The sequence below is a fragment of the Astyanax mexicanus genome, chromosome 6 (genome assembly GCF_023375975.1).
Source record: "Astyanax mexicanus isolate ESR-SI-001 chromosome 6, AstMex3_surface, whole genome shotgun sequence".
Taxonomy (NCBI): domain Eukaryota; kingdom Metazoa; phylum Chordata; class Actinopteri; order Characiformes; family Acestrorhamphidae; genus Astyanax; species Astyanax mexicanus.
In genome coordinates this window covers 38,068,045-38,090,248 of record NC_064413.1, presented here as the reverse complement: position 1 = coordinate 38,090,248, position 22,204 = coordinate 38,068,045, and the positions used below count along the sequence as shown (strand labels likewise).

Sequence of the window (22,204 nt, the reverse complement as noted above, 5' to 3'; positions counted from 1 at the left end):
AAATGTCTAGATGATGTTTAAAGGTGAGTGAGTAGATATGTAATCTGTTGTGTTTGGGCACTTTTGAAGACACAGACTAAGTAGAGTGTAATCTGTGTGAGTGAGCCATTTACCCATCGCCCATTGCTCTTCTATCCCCAGCACTTTGTGTAACGCGGTTCTGTTACAAATAACGATTAGTCGACAGTGTAATTTGTAGTTGACAAATTAAAATAATTAACATTGTCGATCGTATCGACTAATCATTGCAGCCCTAACTTCCTCAAACCACTTTTGCTGCAGAACAGTTCTCTCAGGAATTCAGAGGAATACACAGGATATGCATTAATTGTTGACTGCATACAATCATATCAGCCAGTAAAGCAGGAGTGGGAGTTTACTGAGCTCACAGCCTAGTTTTAAGTGGTGTAGAACAAAGAAGAGCTGAAGGAGCTTTGTCCATATGGTGCTTTATCCATTAATACTTAATGAACATAATTTGGCACATGACTGTTTTGTTATAAGGCCAGTGAAATCCCATGTACAGCACTTTGTGCTTGGTTAGAGGCTGTTGGAGTGCATTATTGATCTGAGTTCAGGAGACCTTGCAGAGTTTGAAGGTTAATGGCCATGGTTTGCTGAAGGTCACTTGGGGTCTTGTATGGCTGCCATAGGTGTTTGCTCACTCTTTTAATGGTGATGTAACTGCTGATCTCAGTTTAAAATAAAATTGTATAAGAACAAAAGATCAAATTACATGAAAAAAACGTATTAAACAGCACATACTCTAACATGTTTGAACTAAGACATAAATTTCTATTATTTAAGTCAAAGATAGGGAAAATGGCTTAAGCACAAATAAAACATAATTTGTGTTCAAATGAAAAAAATAAAAAAAATGTAAAAAAGCCCAAATAACCTTCCTAGCATTCTTACTAGTCTCTCGGATGTGAACTGTAATATATTTAATGGATTAGTGTTTTTGTTGAAACTCTGTTATCTTTACTGCATTTATGTATATTGGTTGCTATTGAGATTAGAATTTTCCACAGCTTAATTCATCAACACTGCATATAATCAGTTTGCTGAGCTTGCGGAAATCATTTTGATACACAAAATCTGTGAATGAACTGTTACACACGCAATAAATCTATTATGTGCCAGTTTTGAGGTTAGTAGGCCAAGATCTTTTTAATGCCAGATTAATGTTGCACGGGGACAGCTGACATGCTTTGATTTGAGCTTTTAAAATGATATATTTGATGCTTTTGTTCTCCTAAAGTGACCATAGTAGAAGATCATGCAGCGGTTCAACTGTTAACTTGTTAAGTCAATATTTAGATGATACAGACTATTCTAGATTCTAAATACATCATATAGCAAAAAGAATTTCAGAATCCTATTGAAATGTCGTTATGTTGGGCAGCAAACTCCCCTGACCTAAACCTCATAGAAAATCTAGAAATTAGAAATTGGCCAACATTTCTACAGTAAATATAATTTTTTAATATTATTCTAATTTTCTGAGAGACTGAATTGTGGGTTTTCGTTAGCTGTAAGCCATTCTAAAGTAACATCATAAACATTAAAAGAAATAGACGCTTGAAATAGATCACTATGCCATGAATCTTTATAGCATATAGTATATAGTGTATAGAATAGAGTGTCACTTTTTAAATCAAATGACTGAAAAAAAGAACTTTTTGATCAAATTCTAATTAATTGAGATGCAGCTGTTCATTGTGCCATGAGAGCCAACAAACAGATTGTGTTAGAATAAAAGTCACTAATCCAAATGGACTGTACCAGAAAACAAACCAAATAAACAAACCAATCATGTAAAAAAAAACAAAAACATTAAAATAATCAATACAAAGGATGCGGTAGCACCAAATATTTTTTTCATATTCAAAGCTACAATTACTGTTTTACATTTGTCTCCCTTTTTTTTTTGGCTGATCTGAAAAATGAACTAATCTGTGACTCTTCATTGTTGATTATTGTTACCACATTTAACTCTGCAGGAATCAGTGATGTACAGTATATCAATATATTGCTCACTCAGTCCCAGTTTCTATCTTCTGTAAATGTTTATGTAGCAGCATTTGCAGATACTTACATGAAAAATATCAGATGTTGGCACCAGCCTATGTTCATTACCAATGTTGGTGTATTCCTTGCTGTTGTTGCAACAAAAGTCTTAGCCTGGTTGGTATGAAATGATGTGTTGTTATTAATAATAATAAATCTACAGTAAAATGTATAAGTTAAAATGAATTCTCATGCTTTGTTCTGATTCTGTGGGTGGTTTGCCTCAGGTGTTGTTAGTCTTGTTTCTTTAGAGGCATCACACAGCTGTGCTTTTTCTGTTGTTCAGCTGTATGTGATAAAGCATTTGAATAGTAAACAGAGTGTGAGGAATCACTTCATGTAACCTCAACACAGTTTTATCACTTGGCACATTTTGCGTGAGTTTACAGATGGCAGTGTCTGGAATGTCCAGCTTGTGCTTCTTTCTACACTTGTCTCTGACGCTATTAAGCTGCTGCTGCATGTAGCTATTAGTCTTTCCTTTTCAGTCGCTTCCCTCATTAAGCTGTCTTGGTAAAATGGAGCTGCTGAAAGAAGAATAAAAGTTAAGAAACACAGAATGGCACTACTGCTGTGTTCAAGTGCTAATTGGAAGGTTGTATGTACCAGATGGTTAACTAGTAAATGCAACTTTGCACCATTCGGGAGCTTGTCAGAAGGTCTACCTACTGAGCAGGCAGATATGTACATTATCCCAAAACAGTGACATCAAGTTGTTTATAAACACTGTGAAAAAATCAATCCAATTCAATTATTATTAGTCAGCCAAGCAATCGAGTGCAGAAAATATATTTAAAAACTGAATTTTAACTCAGTAAAGCCACTGTACTGTAATGCACTAAGGATGTTCAGTATATGTCACTTAGGAACTTCAGTTAAATGAGTTAAGTGAAGGACAGATAGCTGTAAGAAACATTTCACATCTTGTATAGGGGCAGTGTCAAATGCATCAACATGAGCTTAATTGTATGGAAAAGGTAGTAGGGTGTGGTTTACATCACATCTGGAGGTTTCTACTGTCAGTACCACCTTATTTGCTGTTACTTCCAAGCAACAGTTTCCCAGACCTTGGCACCTCTTAAACGCAACAGAAGTTGTTGTTGTTTCCTTCTTGTCTTATAGATTGTATGGGCTTTAATGTGTCTCTTTTATTCTTATGGATTTATGTGTTTTATAAGCATCAGTCAGCAAGAACATTTATAACCACTGACAGGTAAAGTGAATAAACATTGATTACCTCTGACAGGTGAACCTGTAAAAAGGATGGAGTATATTGGGCAGCATATGGTCAGTCAGTTCTTGATGCAGGAAAAATAGACATAAAAGTCTGATCAACTCTGACAGGAACCAAATATAAGCATCTCTGAAATGAAAAGCAGTGGTCAGTACTAGGGATGGGCCCTAAATTAATATCACAATGTAATTATGCTTGACAATATGACAAAAAATGATACGTTTTCTAAATATATATATATATATATATATATATATATATATATATATATATATATATATATATATATATATATATATATATTATGACTGGTTTAACCATTCAGTAAAAATAAAAAATCAGTAACCTTTGGAGAAAAAAAGGTTTATTTTATTAACAACAGTAACTTAACAGTAAAATAAATAATTGCAGAAAACTATATGGTTTATTTAAAATACTATACAGTATTGCTAGATGATATGGCACACTCCTAGTCAGTATCTTCCAAAAGCACCCAAAGAAATCGCAAATATAAACATTGCATATATAAACAGTACCCTTAAAAATACCCTTAAAACAAATACAAACGGCTTCCGAGACAATGTATTGCTATTATATGTTACTATAACTATATGGTTTATTTAAAAAAAATATTATACAGTATTGCTAGATGATATGGCACACTCCTAGTCAGTATCTTCCAAAAGCACTCCAAGGAATAACAACCAATGACTGAGTCATGGGTACCCAAGGCACACTGATGCACGTGCACAAAACGTGTAGGTTAGCCCATGTGGACAGGACTTAAAGGATCTGTTGAGGTCTCAGGAAGTGCATGCCTTGATGGTTTAGAGCTGTTTTCATGGCCTGAAAGGTTCCTGCACAGTATTAGGCCAGTGGGTTTAATGTCATGGTTGTTAAGTGTACGTGTCTCTGTGAATTTTTGTATGAACATTGTCCAGAGGCTTTGTTTTGATATTCAGGCACTCTCTTGTGTGTGTATTGTCAGAAGTGGGCACACGTGCTTCAGTGCAGGACCCTCTGGCCTGGCAGACTGCTGATGCTGAGTGCATACGCATGACTTCACCCATGTGGATGCCCATGCTGCAGGCATTTTACTGGCAAAAGGGGGTGTGCAGTGGCAGAAATAGAAATGTGTCTTTTTTTTTCTCACGAATGTTGATCAGAACACAGTTATGTAGTATCGAAAGAGTTATATTGAATGTATGTAAAGGTGAGACAATGAGGCAATTGGGATAAAGCGCATACTAAGTTCATGTTCAAGCAGTTTATTTCTGAAGTGTATAATACAGCCAGTTATACCTGTGTTCCTTTAATACATTAAGTTGATCCGTTTCAGTTGCTTGAAGTCTGCTGTGCTGTAGTAAATATTGGATTACAGCTTGGCTCAGCGTTTAAATCTCTCTGCCGGTTGAATATCATGTGGCAGCGAGGTTCAGCCACAGGACACGCGAGGACAAAGGGGAGCTGGTGGTTTTGGAGCTATTGACACCTTTAATAGCTCAAATGGTTTCTGTCAGGGAGACTGAGGGCAAATGTTGTACGTGCTGATAAAAAAAAAAAAGAAGAGTGAAGGCTGTGATAAAGGATGTTTTAACTACACTGTGTAGCAAATGTACATTTAGAGCACACACTGGCCTGGTGCTCTTATCGAAATTCATGTATGCATTACTAAAGAGTACTCAATTAACACACATAAGTTAAGTTGAACAGAGCGTTAATGTTAAATGGTTAGTTGTAATATGGATACTGTGTGGAAAAACTTGTACAATTAAAAAAAACCTTTTCCTTATGTGGAGTTTCTTTAGACTTGTAACAGAAAAATGTAACAGCGGTGTCGTTTATGTTTTTAATAGGTGCAGTTAGAACTTGGTTTGACTTGGTTTGAACCAATATTAGCTGTGGATTTTGACCATATTCAGACAGATATTTATCAAAATCTACATTAAAGTGCACACATTGCAGAATCCTCTCCACATTGAACAAGGAGAGCTAGCCAGGCTAAAGTACATCCTCACATGACAAGGTCAGTTTTATGATGCTGATATTTGCTGTTCTACTTTGTGGACAGAAATAGATGTCATGTTTAAACATCAAGAGCCCTATCATACACCCTGCACAAGGCACGTTGTGATGCTTATTGCTGTCTTACAACCTGCCAACAGTATTTTTTCACAACTACTACCTGTGTCATTTAAACATCGACGGTAATTGTGAATATTATCAAACCCAACACTAATGCTGTTTGCTTATGCTCTGAGACTGGAGCTGCTGTGGGTGTGAACTGGAATTTGGATCAGTGATGTGTTTCTATATACACTGTTAGACTGATGATAAAATATTAAATACACAAAGATCTTGAAAAATACTGTTGTTAGATAGGGTATTTGTAAATGTTAATGCTCTTAGGCTGCTGATGTATAATTTTCAATTAATTTCCCAACCTTAGTTTAGGTTATTAATGCTACTACATTTGTAAATCTACAAAGATCTACAGAATCTATTGATCCAAAGATCTGTAGAATTGTTCCTACTTTTTGTAAATGTTTATGCTTAGGGTTGTTTTGATTAATTAATTTTGTCAATCCAGATAGACTGATGCCAATATTTCATATTTGACAAATATATATCTGTATTGATATATCTGTATTGACAAAATAAGTTGAACCCAAATCTCACTTGAATCGTGAACTAAGCATGCTAAATATCTTCAGATTAAGTACATTTTGATTGAGTTCTTATATGGTGGTGTCTCTTATGCCTTGAAGCTATTTTGTGGTGGGAACCCTTTTTTTCTTCCTCAGCTTAGCTTGACAAGGCAAAGCAAACCTAAGAGCCAAAGAAAAAACATAGAGAACTCATAGGGATAGGCTGTACAGTTGCATGTATTACATGTGGAGGCTGCATGACTGTGGTTCATGATTGAGAAAGACTAAATGCCTAGATACAGATTTCACACTCAGTGAAGAGGAACCTCATGTGAATACAGGGTGTTGGAGAGAGCTACAGTGTGTATTGTGAGTGAGTAATGTCTGTGTCCATCTGTGGGGAATTTTCCACAACACACAGGCTGGGCGTGAATGCATTGCATTCACCTTCATATGATACTTGCTTTCCTTCCTTTCTCAGAGCTGTGAGCCAGAGGGACTGAGACCTGAAGGCATTCCACCATTAAAATATGTCACTGCTTATTTTTAAGAAGGGACTATTTATAGACACAGAGCCTCAGAGCATTGTTTAGTATGTCCTTCTGAGCTACAGTGTGGCAGCCGTGTTGCTGTTTCTGTTCTATGAGCTGGAGGACTGTAGTGTGTTAGGGTTTATGAAGTAGATTAGGTTCTGGAGTGGAAAGCGTGAGAGTCTGACCTTTAATGCTCCTCTGGCTGGAGTAAATAAACGTGCAGAAACCTGTGACCCAGCTGATCCCACATCATGTTCAGCCTTGGGGATGTGTGGCTATTTCACTCAGTACTGCTAAAGTGAACAGTAATATTTACTAAATGTGTAAATCTGTGCTCTACCAAACCTAAATAGAAATGGAATCCCATATACGCTGATGTACCAAAGAAAGAAAACATTTGTGATGCAAGATAATGAATTCAAAAGTCATCCTATAAAAGACAGATAGAGGGTAGCAGTGACATAAATGCCACAAGCATCTACCAAACCCACATTATTTGACCTGAAGCTGAAGCTATTAATAGTGTGTTGCCAACTGCTCCAGTATTATTAATACAGAAATTAAACTGTTGGATTGGTTTGTTAGACACAGTTAATGGTGTATAAAGCATGTGGACAAGTCCTAGGTAGAGACTAGAGAGACACACAAGTATACATCTTCTAATTTGAGAACACACACTGCTTGTCCACAATTCTATATTATATCATTATTTCGTATAATCCCTCACAAGAAAGTTTTGCTAACAGAATGAGACACTGCCAAGCAGTAGCTTTATGCGGCATTAAGTAGGGGTGTCGGACATTATTCGCAAATGGCTGATTTGGCTGCAGGTTTTCATTACAAACAACCAGCATCACACCTAATTCCACTTGATTAAACAATTGATCGTTTCCAAAGAATTATAATTTATCAATAATTTCTTCCTTTTGGGATGATTGTTATTTTTATTTAAATAAGTAATACATGTCTAAATAAAGGACATTTAGGTTTTTTATGTAAAATGTTTTCCAAATAAAACAAGACCGAATTACTGATTTCTGAAAAGGGAGAAGTGGTAATTTTTTAGAAACGGCTAAATTGGTCAGTTATCAAACTGATGATGTGTTTCTGCTAGGATTGAATTACGACCTCCAGCCATATGTACCCTTTGTGGATAAGATTGCAGACCCAGACATAAAGCTTTAAAGCAGCGTAAGGGCCTGATTTTTTTCTCATTACTAGCCAAACTTTGTTGCATTCCTGAAATGCAGAAATTAAGTGGCATTGAACAAACAAAACATAAAATATCCTGTATTCATACTGACTTAAATTAAATAAAAGTCAAAGAAATGTAAGAAGCACAGTTTTTTTTGGTATTTTCAATAACAACCAGTATTTTCTGATTTGTGGTTGTAAACTTATTTCTGGTTCTGTATTTCATGACTGTAAGCCACTTATATTTAGCCATTGTATTGTTTTGTGTTGTTTCTTGTGACTCCTCAGTATAAAATACAACATTGCTCCTACCACAGCTGTTAGTTTGTCATGAATTCTCACATTCCAGCAGAATGGAAAAGTCTGTCGTTTCTCTATTAAGTCATTTACTTATGTTTTTTTTTAATAATTGAAATGAGGAAAACTTTACTTAGAGATTAAAAGTGTAGCCTATTGTTATAATCCCAGATTTATCACTCTGACTGGAGTCAGTGCATGCAGTGGCTGTTTCTGTCTGGACTGTAGATAAAGTGAGGTTTAATGTTTCAGAGCTGAGAGTTAATCCACTCCTGCTTTAATTGCGTTAATTGCTGAATTGAATAGCAAGTTTTACAGACTTGGGTCGGTCCTACAGTTCTGTAATGGTTGTGGAGCTTTTATAGTTAGAAGGTTTTACGGAAGTAGATGCATTATTAGACCATTATGCTGGTGTGTGGTTAGAACAACTGTGAAATACAGATTTCTTGTTAGGTGGTTAGTAGAAAACGGTGGGTGTAAACTGCTACAAAGTTTTGTATGCACTTTGTTGCTTTCTTATTAAGGTTTATTATTAATTATTAAGGTGATGAGCTTTTTCTTTTTTAGACTCTCTGAAAATAAAGATGTTTGTATCTTGATATAACTGTTGGCTTAGCTATAACTCTTTATCTCTTCCTTCTTCTCTCTTTTGTTTCTAGGCCCACACCGAGAGCCTTTGTGGTGCGGTTCAGGCGTCCCATTCCTCACCCGGTGTGGTCAGCCGTGTCTGGGCGCTGCCCTATGGCTCGTGCAGCTGACGTGTGAAAATCAGCCAAGCTGGACGCCACAGTTTCGTCCCACACTGCTTCTGCCTCAGCCCTGCCCCCCTCAGCCAGCCCTCAGAACCCACTGCCTCAAAGACAGCATTCACAACATCTACCACCCATCACCCCTGACAACGACGAGGACCAGTATGTAAGCGAGGATGCAGCCAATCAGATCAATTCACTTCAATACAAAGATGCTGGAACTATTACAGGTAGGAATGTGTGGTGTAACCTGACTTCCAACCATAGAACTGATGGGTCTGCCTAGGGCAATTTTCACACAGCAGATAAAATGATCCAAAATCTGTCTTTGTGGGTGGCAGTGTACATGGGGGGGGAAACATGTTGAATTTAAAATTTTCAGTACAGCTTTTTTGTTGGCTACTTTTATATGTAGTATTTAAATTCAATAGTTATACAATACATGACAGTGTATTGCTCTATTCACACCTGCCTAAACAAATCACATAAAGGGTGAAAATGAACCAGAGTCAGAATTGGCTGGTCTAACAAGTGCAGGTGTGAAAATGCCCTTATCCTATGTAAAGAGCACTGTGTTACAGATAGACCTTACACTATGTGCTGAGACTGTTGTAGACCCATCTCTAAAAATAACACTCGCAGTATGCAATGTTATATGTTGGGCTGTAATATTGCTAATTTTTGAGGGGATTGGACATTTTTGCAACAGTGTTACAGTTTCTGAAATCTCTAAAATAATTTTTACATGCTGAGCTGCGCTAATGCTGTGTGTTTTAGGGCCAGTGTATGCACACATATGGAAAAGAGTGCTTCTGTTGATCAGACTTCCAGTGTTTCAATAAGAGATGTTTAAGTTTTATTTAAAAAAAAAAACTTTTTAAATAGTTTTTTAAATAGTCCTCACTAAATGATCCAATATCTGCCACCAATCTTTACATGAACACTAATGATTAATAATCAATACTGTGCTTTTTGAAAATTGAGTTAAGAAAATATATTGAGGTCAGGCCCATATATTTCAAGTGAATAACATCATTATATCAACAGGCCTGAGGATAGGCTCAATTTTAGTCTAATGACCAAGATTAGACTGTAATGGTCTGGTCAAATATCTTCTGCCTGATTCAGATTGGGTGTGTTGGATGTTTTAAATGAATCAGACCCTTAGTAATAGTGACCAGTCTTTTTGCAGACAGGAAAATATTGTGTATTGTTTAGAGTGATGTAACTGTTTTCTTAAGATGGTGATAATGTACATATCTAATAGCCTTACATCACAGTAACAGATAATGTGTGTTTTGGTATTGCGCATCCGCTATTGTAATAGTGGACCTCATGGGTTCTAATAAGTTGTCATAGGATCAGTTTTCTGCATTCCAAATGCTATATACTTATGGTTTGTAATTGATCTGTTTGCACTTGAGAATGAGCCTCTGGGTGAGTTTTCTGAGCTTGTCTCTCGGGGTACTCTGGTTGTGTAACTCTGTTATGGAACTGAGTGTGTGTGAGTTGATGAGAACACGGCCATGGGGTTATGTGTTGTGGGTCACTTCCTTTGTTGAAGAGGTCCCCAGAGGGAAAGAGAAATGCAGAGGAAAGCCAGATTTCTCATCAGCAATCAGTTGATCACTCTTTTAAGAAAGTTCTGTAGACTCTATGCTTGTTCAGAATCTTACAGTTAAAACTGTGATTTACAGTGACGCATGTCCGCTCCGGTAAAATGGTTTAATTTTTGGATACCGGTAGTTTTAGTACTCAAGAAGCTTGAGTTTACTTATTTTTTTAATATACATTGCATATCATCTTGGTAACACTTCATTAAGCTATATTTAGAAAAACGCTATGATGTTTGGAATTGCATTAGTATTGCCCAGCACTAGAAATAGCTATTCCCACCACACAGCTAGTCCTGCTGTATTATAGCTCACCTACAAGCTGATGAAGGTATTTCTCTAGCTTTGTTTTACAGAGAAGGATGAAGATGGTTCTTATGGAGACAGGAAATTCAATCACATCAGAATTGCCTTTCTGCACAATGAGGGCCCCAAAAACAACCAATTTTTTTAGCGATCTGAATAGCTCAGCAGAGGATTGGAAGTTTAAATCCTAAATTACAGTGCTTGGTGCTTAGATAAAAATGTACATATATACATGTTTACGTACACTATATTAAAAGACACACATGCATGTTTTTCTCACTGACATGGAATTAAAATAAACTTTCCCTGTTTTAGGTCAAGTAGGATTAACAAAATATTTGATATTTGCCAAATGCCAGAATAATTAGAGAGAGAGAATTGTGAATATGTTTTTATTATTTTCTGCAAAGACTTTCTGCAAAGACTTTACATACACTGAGTTAACTATGCCTTTAGACAATTTGTGCCAGCCCAAATGATGTAATGTCTTTGGAAGCTTCTGATAAGTTTATTGGTAACATCTGCATTAATTAAAGACACACCTGTTGATGTATTTTTAAGGCACATCTAAAAAAACAGTTTTTGTGTAACATCAATGGAAAAGTTTAAAGAAATCAGTCAAGATATCAGTTCCTATTTGACCTAAAACAGGAAAGGTTTGTTCTGATTTCATGTCAGACAGTGAGAAAAAACATGCATATGTATTTTTATCTAGTGTATGTAAACTTCTGGTTCTATAACTGGTGTATAATTTTAAATAAATTAAAGCTCAGCTGGAATATGTACAAAAATTGGTTTCTATGTGAATCAATACACTATTTAATTTCAAGCATTCCCACTGAAATATGCTGGGAATTAAATATACAATAAAATAAAATGTCTACTCTCTATGTGCTGGGATTGTCTCTCACTTGATTTTTTTTCAGATGCACTGAGATTATTTCCTTTGTGTGAAAGAGTTGCATAATGGAATATCAGTCTTCACTTTATTTGCATATGGCCTGCTTCCTGTGGCTTGCTCACTTGCTTTAAATACTGTAAATGCCTAAGAACCTACCCACTCAAAGTAATAATGCAGTTTTACCAGTGTATTACCAGTGATTGCTTCTCCTCTGTTCTAATGAAGAAATTCAGTCAGTGTATATAGTATATATTGTGAATGCATCCTTTAAAAGAGCAGTAAACTTTGAATTGTTAAGGTTAGTAAAACATTTAATTAGTATTGGAATAAAAATATCTAAATAGTAATAAATTACAGTAATAAATAAAATGTAAATAAAGTAATAATGCTGGTTTTGAACAAGTTGACATACCAGCTCATTTGTTTCTGTTCATTGTATAATGGGCATTACTAAGATCAGCAAAAATTATTAAGATTAAAATAATTGTTAATGTGATTATTGTGACCGGCTTAAATAGTTGCTCTAAAAACAGACAAACAGAGAAGAACTACAGGTTTCAAATGCATTTAAATAGCTTTAGGTCATAACATTTCTCAAGCATTTTTTTATTTTGGAGTTATCTATTATTTGGGAATGCTGCCCTCTTGTGGATGTCAAATGAGTTGTTATAGTCATGATTACATATGATATAGTTATAGGATAGGTTCAAACAAACATGCTTAAAAATCTAATAGTGAATTACAGCACGTACCTACCAATTAGGCTGTTAATTCCCATGTATTAATAGTAACATTAACCTTTCTGAATGATTTCCTCCTCTAAATCTGTTGATCACAGATATGATAATATAGCACAGTGACACTACATTGTGGTTCTGAAACCTGTGTGAGTGTATTATGTCTCTGAGGGCATAAGGCTCTACTTCATTCTGTGAATATGCTCTCTTGTCTCCTGCCTGTTCATTGTGTAAGGTCGCATTGTATCAGTGCAGCTCATTGTTTGTTTGGCGGTGTGGGTGTGAAGCTGAGTTACTGCATCAGCACTGCTCTAGCTGTGGCCTGGATCTTTTTCCTGGATCTGCAGTGGTTAGTTCCATATTCAGCTTGTTGTGACTCACTGGAAGGAAAAGCTATGTTCAGTGTTTCCAGGGCTGAGCCCCTGTTTAACCGTTATTACCATGGTGATCAAGAAGTGCTGTTATGTTCTTCCAGGAGAGACTGGTGGATGCATGCCAAATCTGACTTCACTGAAACACTTCAGCAGACCTGAATGGATTAAACACAGAATAGACATTTTATACCTACACCAACTGACGAGCGAAGAACTGTGTTTAACTGTAGATGAGTCCTTTAATGACTTAAGTCAGTATAAATTGGAATGTAAATCTAATAACAAAATAGAAAAAAATGGAAATTTATGTAAAGAGATGCCATTTTATCATTTTGGGGCTTTTTTATTATTTTATTTATCATTAAGAGTAAAACAAGGTAAAAATAAAATGACAGATTTAAAACGACAAAAAGTAAAAAACATGAAAACATTATTAGCATGAGAACATCAAAGTCTTACATAAAACAGAGTCAAGCAAGTTTAATATGGTTTATACTAAAAATAGTCAAATTCAGAACAGAGAAAAACTGTCTGGACTGGACCTAAAGGAGCCCATTGTTCATTTTAAGCCTGCTTGTGTTTCTAATAAGCTCATTTATTGTTTTATTACAGAAAAGAGGGAATTATGTTAATAATGGGTCTAACTTATGAGCAACAGAACTTTTCTTTTAAGAAGGATTAATAACAAAATTAAACATCCTCCATTAATCGCAAGCTGTTCCCACACTTTCTTCACATTTATAATTTGCTTTGGCTTAAAACATAAGCAAAACAGACATTAAAGGTGTGTTTTTATTTAATAGAATGGCCAATATATACTTTGCCATTCATACATTTTTTTAAACATGGTCTTATTTGAGACATTTCCAGTCTTCAATTTACAGATTTTAATTTTTTTTAAACAAAGTAGTGGAATACAGCTAATAATACTCTATTAGAAATATAATTACGTATATTTTTATAATTGAATGCAATTAGATCTTATGTTCCAAAATGTATATATGTTAATAGTTTATACTATACAAACCTGTAGAGAATGCCCTTCTTTGGAAAAAAAAGGCCAATGGGAAAGGCTTAGTTCCAGTGTGGTGGTACAACATGCCCAGGCAGTTCTAATCTTTGGAAAAGTAACTGATGCATTGCTCAAGATCTCTGACAGCCTTTAACCCACAAGCTCTCCTGAATTAAAGCAGGATTCAGCTCAGCTCAATTTGTGTCTCAAAGGCCTATTGAAGGTTTTGTTTGAACTCAATGATATGAACCCATTGCACATGTCTGCACTTGGGCTGATTTATATCAGTCTATAGGTGGCAATGGTTCAGATGGAGTCAGGTTTCATTTCAGAATCTTATATCCATCTGACCAGCTCAGTACCAAGGGTGCTCTTGCATCTGGTTACACTGCCTGTTGACGTGAGGAAAGCCATGTTTGCATGTCTGTCGTGTGCACTGTACCTGTGTACATCTGCCAGACCTTTTTTTTTTATAGGTCATCTGCTGGTCATTCATGAAACAAAAATCCAGTTATTAAACCATATGATGTGCTGCTTGAGTTGTATGTTGGGTACACAGTAGTAGTGGTGGGATAATATATTGTTATATCAACTGTATATCAACTGTATTGTAATGTATTGATTCAAGGCATCCAATATCAATATTTTTAAATATATTTTATTAAAATGTAGGACCCCTAATCTCCCTGAGATTTACGTCCAAATTCGACTTCATATGGTGGCGCTAATCAAATGAATAGAGTGAACCTGTGGTGAAGAGTACTGGTTGTCAAATTCTATAATTCATGATATTTAGTTAGTAGGTCTTAGTAGGTTTTTCGATATATTGACTATCGTAGAATCACAGCATACAGCAAACATATTCAGCAAAAAAGTAAGATCTATCTTTCTAATGCAGGGCTTGATTAATTTACCTTTAAATGCATAATACACACATGTATTATGACATTTAACAATGCCCAAATGTGTACATAAAAATATGACCTAGCATTGTCCTAGCATTGTCTTAGAATAGCTAATTTCAGTAGTTCATTTCTAATTTAGATATATCATATTTATAATGTTTCTTGAGTTTTGTGAAAAAGTGGATAATTACATTATACAATGACATGTCAAAAGTCGTGGAATAAAATTAAGTTGGTCATTAAATGTAACCTCAAGGGATGGCTTGGGAACAGCCACACCTGTGTGTGTTTTTCTAGCAAGTTTGAACACGGACATGGCAAGATAATGTGAATTACCAAAGTTTGAGGTAGCCCTGATAGTAGGTGCCAGATGAATTGTGACTGGTGGTCAAACAAGCATCTTTTTCAGGAATCACATGCACATACAATGCAGGAGGCCCCACAAAAGTCATGGGGGACAGTGCTAGTCCCTATCCTTCATCATGTGTCATATTGGCATGGGTAATGTGCTAACAGCGGAACATCAGAAAACCACACTGGGTTTAACTTCTGTCAGCCAAAACTATGAAGTTGAAGACTGGAAAAATTTAGCATAATCTGAATAATAATCATAATTTCTGCTGAGATGCACTAATGGTCTAAATTTGACATCAACAGCATTAATCCAATGACCTGACGGCTGAGATGTTGTGGGGATTTTTTTTTTTTGTGAACTTCTGAACCATTATCACCAATCATTTATAACTTTAATACCACTTTTTTTAGAATTGTTGGCCACAATATACCAATATTACAACTGCTCCTTCCAGAAATGTGATGTCCCGAACAACATTTCTCTCAAATGGGTTTCATAAACATGACAAATTCAGTTCAGTCCAGTGTTCTTCATTTACTTTCCCAATCAATGGACCTAAATTCAGTAAAACACTTTGGGATTTGGCAGAATGGAACAGTTGTCAACGTGGACTAGAATCTTAAAGAAATTTCCAAAGAGTTTCCAATATAATATGGATTCATTGCAATAAAGATTTGAGGCTGTTCTTCGAGTAATTAAATTAAGTATTCCAATAAAGAGCTTGATGATTAAATGTTGCAAGTAAAAGTAAGCCCCCCCCCCACTCTGTCTCAGTGCCTCAGTCTGCAAAAGCGCTTAATCTGTTCGTAGATCCTTAGGGCCTTTCCAACTTCCTGTCTCTCCTCGCACACTTACACTGTGTTTATAAACCCTGCCATTATGATCCGCTGTGTGTAGAAAGCTCAGACTGGTCCAGTGTTCAGTAGAAAGAGGACAATGACTGCAGTGGGCCAGTGGCTGCAGAGTAATCCAGTCTATGTTTAGTGAGGGGGGCATGTGACTGGTGTCATCAGCATGCCAGACATGGCTGGGCGTTCACTCCACTCTCTCCCTCCCACTCCCTCTCTCCTTCTCCCTCTCACCCTCCCTCCTTTGCCTCAGTCTTTTTCTCTCTCTCTCTTTTGCTCTCTCCCTTCCAAACTTGTTCTCTCGACACTGTGCCCTTCCCCGAAGGAGAGGAAAATGTAAGTTGGTCAAGAGAAGACTGAGCCTGTGGCGGCAGAACCATGAGTAAGTACTCAGATCGGACGAATCAGAAACTTTGAGACTGGACAGTGACTGTGTGGAGTTGTGTGGAGGTGTTGGCTGAGCGTTGACGTATGGCTGTATGGCCATGTGATTCCACTGAGGTCAACTAGTAGGTGTTCTTGACCCTATTCACTTCTTCTCCGGAGCCGGCAGCCCAAGCTGCTCATGAAGTTTATGGAGTTTGGTGTATTTTATTCTTGTTTTTTTGCTTCATTTTAACTCAGAACAATCCCTCTGCAACTTCATTGTGGAAAAACTCTCTGCAAGTTTTTTCCTTTTTGAAGCCGTATTGATTTTTGTCTAGCCAGACAAATGTTGTCTTTTCGTTCCATGTTCTGTACCCTGGAGTGTTGGCTCACGGACATGTTTTCCTTTTAAATCGATAGAGCAGCACACAAATAAAAAAAAAGCAATCTGATAAACATCTGTATTCAGCCAACAGCTGCTGTTGTTGTTATTATTGATTTAGCATCTTATGCTGTCTAGATCAGAGTTTTTCTAAGTGCAGTTTTGTTTTAATACAGAAAGTATGTGGCCTCTATATGCGCTGGCCGAACAGCTGTTTCTTATCAGAGTTTTCACTCAGCTGCCGTTCAGCTGCTCAGTGTGGAGCTGCTCTGGTTTACAGGACGTGTCTGGTCTGATGCCATATTGAAGTGGTCGAGGGTACAGGAAGGACAGTACACTTTGGCCGGTCATGCTGTCGCACAGCCACATAAACACACAACCCCAAAATAATCACAGGCCAGGTCAGACAAGACAAATGCACTCAATAACTCTCTCCTCCAGATCTCTAGAGCTCTCAGTAACCTTCACTCAGTGTGGACACATTGGAGTGACATAGAATTAGACTTAGAATTAACTGTCACAGCTTTAGACACGGTGTTAGAAGTGAACAATGTGATATTATTTTATCATATTATGATCAATGTTATTATCATGTCAACTGAAAATTGTAATAACAATCACTATACTGTACTTAGAAAGGGATAGTGCTTAAATTGTTTTTATTTTTTTTTAAAGATCTGTTAGTACTTATGCATTTGACTGCAAATAATCTGTTTTGAGAGAAATAAATACAGCTCTGGAAAAAAATTAGAGACCACTTTAATTGAAAACCTCTGGAATATAATCAATAGGAAGATGGATGATGACACGCCGTTAAACCAAGCTGAACTGCTTGAATTTTTGCACCAGGAGTGGCATAAAGTCCAAAAGCAGTGTACAAGACTGGTGAAGGAGAACATGCCAAGGTGCATGAAAACTGATTAAAAACCAAAAAGTGTTATTCCACTAAATATTTATTTCTAAACTCTTAAAACTTGACTAGGAACTTGTTTTCTTTGCATCATTTAAGGTCTAAAAGCTCTGCATCTTTTTTGTTGTTTTAGACATTTCTCATTTTTGCCAATTCATGTTCTAAATTGCATTTTTTTATTTGGAATTTAAATGTAATTAATTAATTAATTAATTTAATTTAATTTAAACATATACCTATAAATAGCAAAATCAGAGAAACTAAAGTGGTCTCTGATTTTTTTTACAGAGCTGTATAGTATAGCATGACAATTGTTTTAAAGCCCAGGCTTAGCCACAGTAATGGAATGTTTTTAATTAAAATAAATACATCACTGTAAGGGCTTATATTTTACTGTTTGCGCAGTGTTCGGATTTTGTGATGTTCCATAACCATTATGTTGGCATTCTTTACCGATGTGCCAACTGGCATGTTCTGTCCTGCCACTGGAACTTTCTGCTGGGTTCTATTTGCTGGGGAAAATAATGATGAAATAATAATGAACTTGTGGAAATGATTTACACATAAGAATCGCATCAAACCTCAAACCAAAGTTTACTTTTGTGATTAGGGACTAATGGACAGATCTGAAGTACTTTTTGAGTACAGGTTTAGTATATGTCATTTAAATATGGTGAGGTTCTGACTTCATTGTTACAACATGTTGTTTTGGTGCCACAACGTTATCATAAAAACACAGTATCAGATTGGTATTGGCCAGTTCTCAAGATTTCAATATCAGGATCAGTATCCTGATCCCCTCCACAGGGGAACTTGTGCAGGAACTTGTCACTGCTTCAAAGTTGCTGTTCTGTAATTGAGAAAACACATGCTGTGATGTAGCCCTCTAGCAACCCACTCGTCACCACATTGTGGTCTACCAGAAGAAAACCACAGATCTGTTCTGACTCTTGGCCTCCTTACTTGCCTTAAAACTCTCAGATCTGTACACAAAGAGAATTTCAGGTAGCAGGTGGCAAATGGTGAAGACTAACATTGTTAAAGTTAAAATAAAATAAATTCATAAGCTGTGATTGTGTCACCTGACACTGGAGAACAGTGGTTTCAATAATGGCATGTTGTTTTAAAATACACACCACAGTGCATGCTTCTAGTGGACCTTTGACGACTGCACTGAATGGTCCTGGTCAGGCCTGTTCAGCAACTTGCTCACAACTTCACAGCTGTGTTTGTAGGAGTCTGTCATTAAATACATTTTTCTGAAATGTGTCCTACAGATTAATGTTTTGCTCTCAAGTGCATTCCATTGTTACTGCGACACCAGTTGAGTGTAAAATATCTTATTTAATGAAAACAGGTATTGCCTAACATATAGCTCACAAACTGTGGAGAACAGTGGTTTAAGGTTGTGTCCAGATGATCATTCTCTTGAACCCAGTGATTCGACAGGGACTGTATTGCTGGTTAGGAAGTAAGATAGTAAACAGTAAAGAAAGAATGATTCATACTGAGGAATGTAAACAGTTGGATTGAGAGAGAGAGAGAGAGAGAGAGAGAGAGAGCTCTTGTTTGCTGTCTTGTGTTTGTAGTCAAATTAAACATTAGACTTGAAAGATACCATTAAAGTATTTACTGAGTATTTTATTTTAATTTGCTCTTTGATGTATTAAGTATTAAGTGTGTGGTTTTGGTTGGGTGTAAAAAGGCTCAGACAAGGTTTTACAAGAGTATTTAAATAACCCTGTTATTTTGCCTCAAAATGAAATGTGCTGACTATCTTTTTGTACTTAGCTCTTTTGCCCTATTCTTTGTCCATTGTGTGGCACTCTCTCTTTTTCCTGGATTTTCCAGAAAAAAAATAGAACTACCTGTACTGACCCTTCAGATTTGTTTGTATGGGACTCGGCAGCATGCTTGTACACGTGAGGCATTTTGTCCCTGTTGTGAAAAGAAGAGTTTAGGTTGAACAGCATGGCCAAATATTGCTCAACACTAAGAACAAGGGATGGTTGTTTACACAGAGAAGATTTATTGAAAGGAACAAGATGTGGCTGTCTGAAGGAGGAATGGGATGTGCTGGGAATGTAGGAGGACTGTGGTAGAGCTCTTTTGTGTATTTGGCTGATTTCAGACATGTGGTTACGTAATGTTTAACGTTTAATGTTAAAAGATTGAGTGTTAGTCATGGAGGTGAACAACATCTGTAGGAACATCAAGTGATGGCAACAGCAACTTTTAGCAACCATGCTGCCCACTTAGCAAAAATGTAAAGGTGGATTTTGAATTAGGATTAGAGAGCTGAATTTAGAGCTCAGAGTTTAGAGTTCATTATTATTTGGTGTGAATTGTGTTAGAACTCTTACCCCCGCTTGCCTGTAAGAGATGATGCATTTTTCTTACAGACCACTAGAGGCTGCTAGTTTCAAATCTATTGTCCGCCCAAGTTTATTTCCAGTGTAGGACTAGTGGAAGGCCAACACACACACACACACACACACACACACACACACACACAGTTACATAATTTCAAACAGGATTTTACAGTAGTTATTTAAAAATAGGCCTGAAGGACTGAATAATTAACTTTGGCAGAATAACTAAGAGATTAATTATCCTAATAATAATAATAATAATAACAACAGATGAATATAATATTAGGTGCACATACAGTACTGGTATATGACTGTGCTATAGGTCAGATATGTCAGTAGACTTGCACATTGAGTGTTGTTTGTACAAATTCTTATGTAATGTTTGCATTTAAAGAGAATTTATACTTTCTAGGTATAGATTCATATTTAAAAAAACATAAATCTAATGTTTTACTATTTATTTATCATTAATGGGATGGATTGTATTACATAGAAGTGGCTTCAGGCTTAAGATGTAAAAATGGCACTTCATTTACAGGAAATCTCTTGTAGCTTGTTCTTTATTAAATTTATATTCATTTATGTGATAACCAGGTAAACTGATTTCTTCCAACTCAAGTGTTGCATCAATGCTATCATCACTATATTGTGACTGATCCAAATACACCCTGTTATCTGAATTCCCCTGCAGGTCACTTTCTAACTCTCCTTTTGTATCCTCTTGTGTGCCAGATGTGTGTAACAGCACTGATCTTCCAGAGGTGGAAATCATCAGTTTGCTGGAGGAGCAGCTCCCTCACTATCAGCTGAGAGCGGACACCATATACGGCTATGACCACGACGACTGGCTACACACGCCCCTCATCTCCCCCGACACTACTATTGACCTGACCACTGAGCAGATTGAGGAGACCCTCAAATACTTCCGTAAGTCCTTCACTCATACAAGGATTCAGCTGTGCTTACATTTAATAACTGGCTCCCATCACTCGGCCTTTCTTTCTCTCTTTCTTGTTCTTATTTACTCTCACTCTCTCCTTGTTTCTGTTATATGCTCAACCTATCAAATCTGTGAGCATGTGAGTCTTTCTATTTTGTTGGAAACACACAGGTGTTTTTTTAAGATAAATGTACAGAAAAAAGGTTTCCAAATTGTTTCCATTAATTTTCAAAGCTTAATTTACTTTCATTGCTACAGAGGATATGTACGTGTGTAACCAGTGACTTGTTCCCAGAAAAAGCTGTGGTTTGCATTAGTTTTTTGTATTTTTAAACTTAAAGCAGGACGGTAAATACAGGAAGATGGTTGTGTGTCTGGACTAGTGCTTATTTTTGTGCAATTTAACATGGAGCAACAAGAGAGCCTTCTTTACCAAGACCACAAACTGTCAATGGTCTTAGTGATGGTGTTTTGGTCAGCACCAGAGTGTAATTACTTAAAAGTGCTGGTGTGAAAACATATTTATATTATTGTTCTTTTACATTATAGTTTCTTCTTCATTTTCCCCTCAAATGTTTTTTGCAGTTTAGTGCTTACATTTATTTGAGGTAACTAGACATTATTTGTATTGTAGGTGATTCATTGTAGGTGACTTTAAATGTGCTAAATATTAAAACAGCTAGAAAAATGTGGGTGTTTTAAACATTTGACCAGCAGTCTTTTAATTGGCACAAGTGATTCAGTTCAGTAGACACTAAATTGTTTTCTGACATAAGACTTTAAACATGCATGGGTTTACAGTAATTATTCTCTTTGATCTGGGATAGTGGAGGTTGCGTAAGAACCCAAGGGTCCTGATTTCTAGTCAGAGAATCCTTTACTTTCCTTAGCTACTGTCACTGTGTACTGCTAGAGGGCAGTTACCATTTTTAAATGCTGAATCTCCTCCCAGTTTCAGACCTTTTCTCATTAGTAATACACGGACAGAAAAGAACAGCATGCAGTTGCTCTTTCTGTTTTATGAGTTCATAGCAGCATATATGAATCACCAGTGCTGATCCTTTACTGCAGAAATATAGTGAGTTTGGTTAAGGGCCTGTAGGACTTTAATTTTAATGTGTTGATTTCTGTTTATTTAGTCTTGTTACTATGCTACACGATCTGTGGCTTTTGTGGCCGGGTGGCTCAATATGTGTGCAGTCAGCCAGTCAGTGACAACTGAGCTTAGCTGCCACAGCAAACACTCCCACTGAGACTGGGCACCAAGTGCCACCTCCACACTGTTGTTTGTGGTCAGATAGAACACAGATGAGGTGTAGTAGTGTGAAAGTGATCTGGTCTGTTCTGTTCTGTCTTGTCTTTTTTTTTTAAACTCCTTGTGCCAAGACCTGCTGTTGAGTTTAAAATCTGGGCATGTTGTTGTCACTGTGCATCTTCATTTGTATGTAAACAAACATG

General features: G+C 36.6%; 1 protein-coding gene across 3 annotated transcripts in view; it reads left to right on the top strand.

Moving 5' to 3' along the window:
• The first annotated feature begins 8,741 nt into the window (after positions 1-8,741).
• The window catches only part of trak1a (trafficking protein, kinesin binding 1a), a 47,109-nt gene continuing 33,646 nt past the window's right edge, over positions 8,742-22,204 (top strand). For 2 of the 3 annotated variants that reach the window (XM_022673659.2, XM_022673663.2), the window contains exons 1-2: positions 16,001-16,158; positions 20,539-20,733. In XM_022673659.2, the coding sequence (XP_022529380.2) occupies positions 16,155-16,158; positions 20,539-20,733 (199 nt within the window). In that variant the 5' untranslated portion in view covers positions 16,001-16,154. Of the gene's footprint in view, positions 8,956-16,000; positions 16,159-20,538; positions 20,734-22,204 lie in introns of those variants that run through there. The other variant, XM_022673662.2, reaches the window with a different exon arrangement.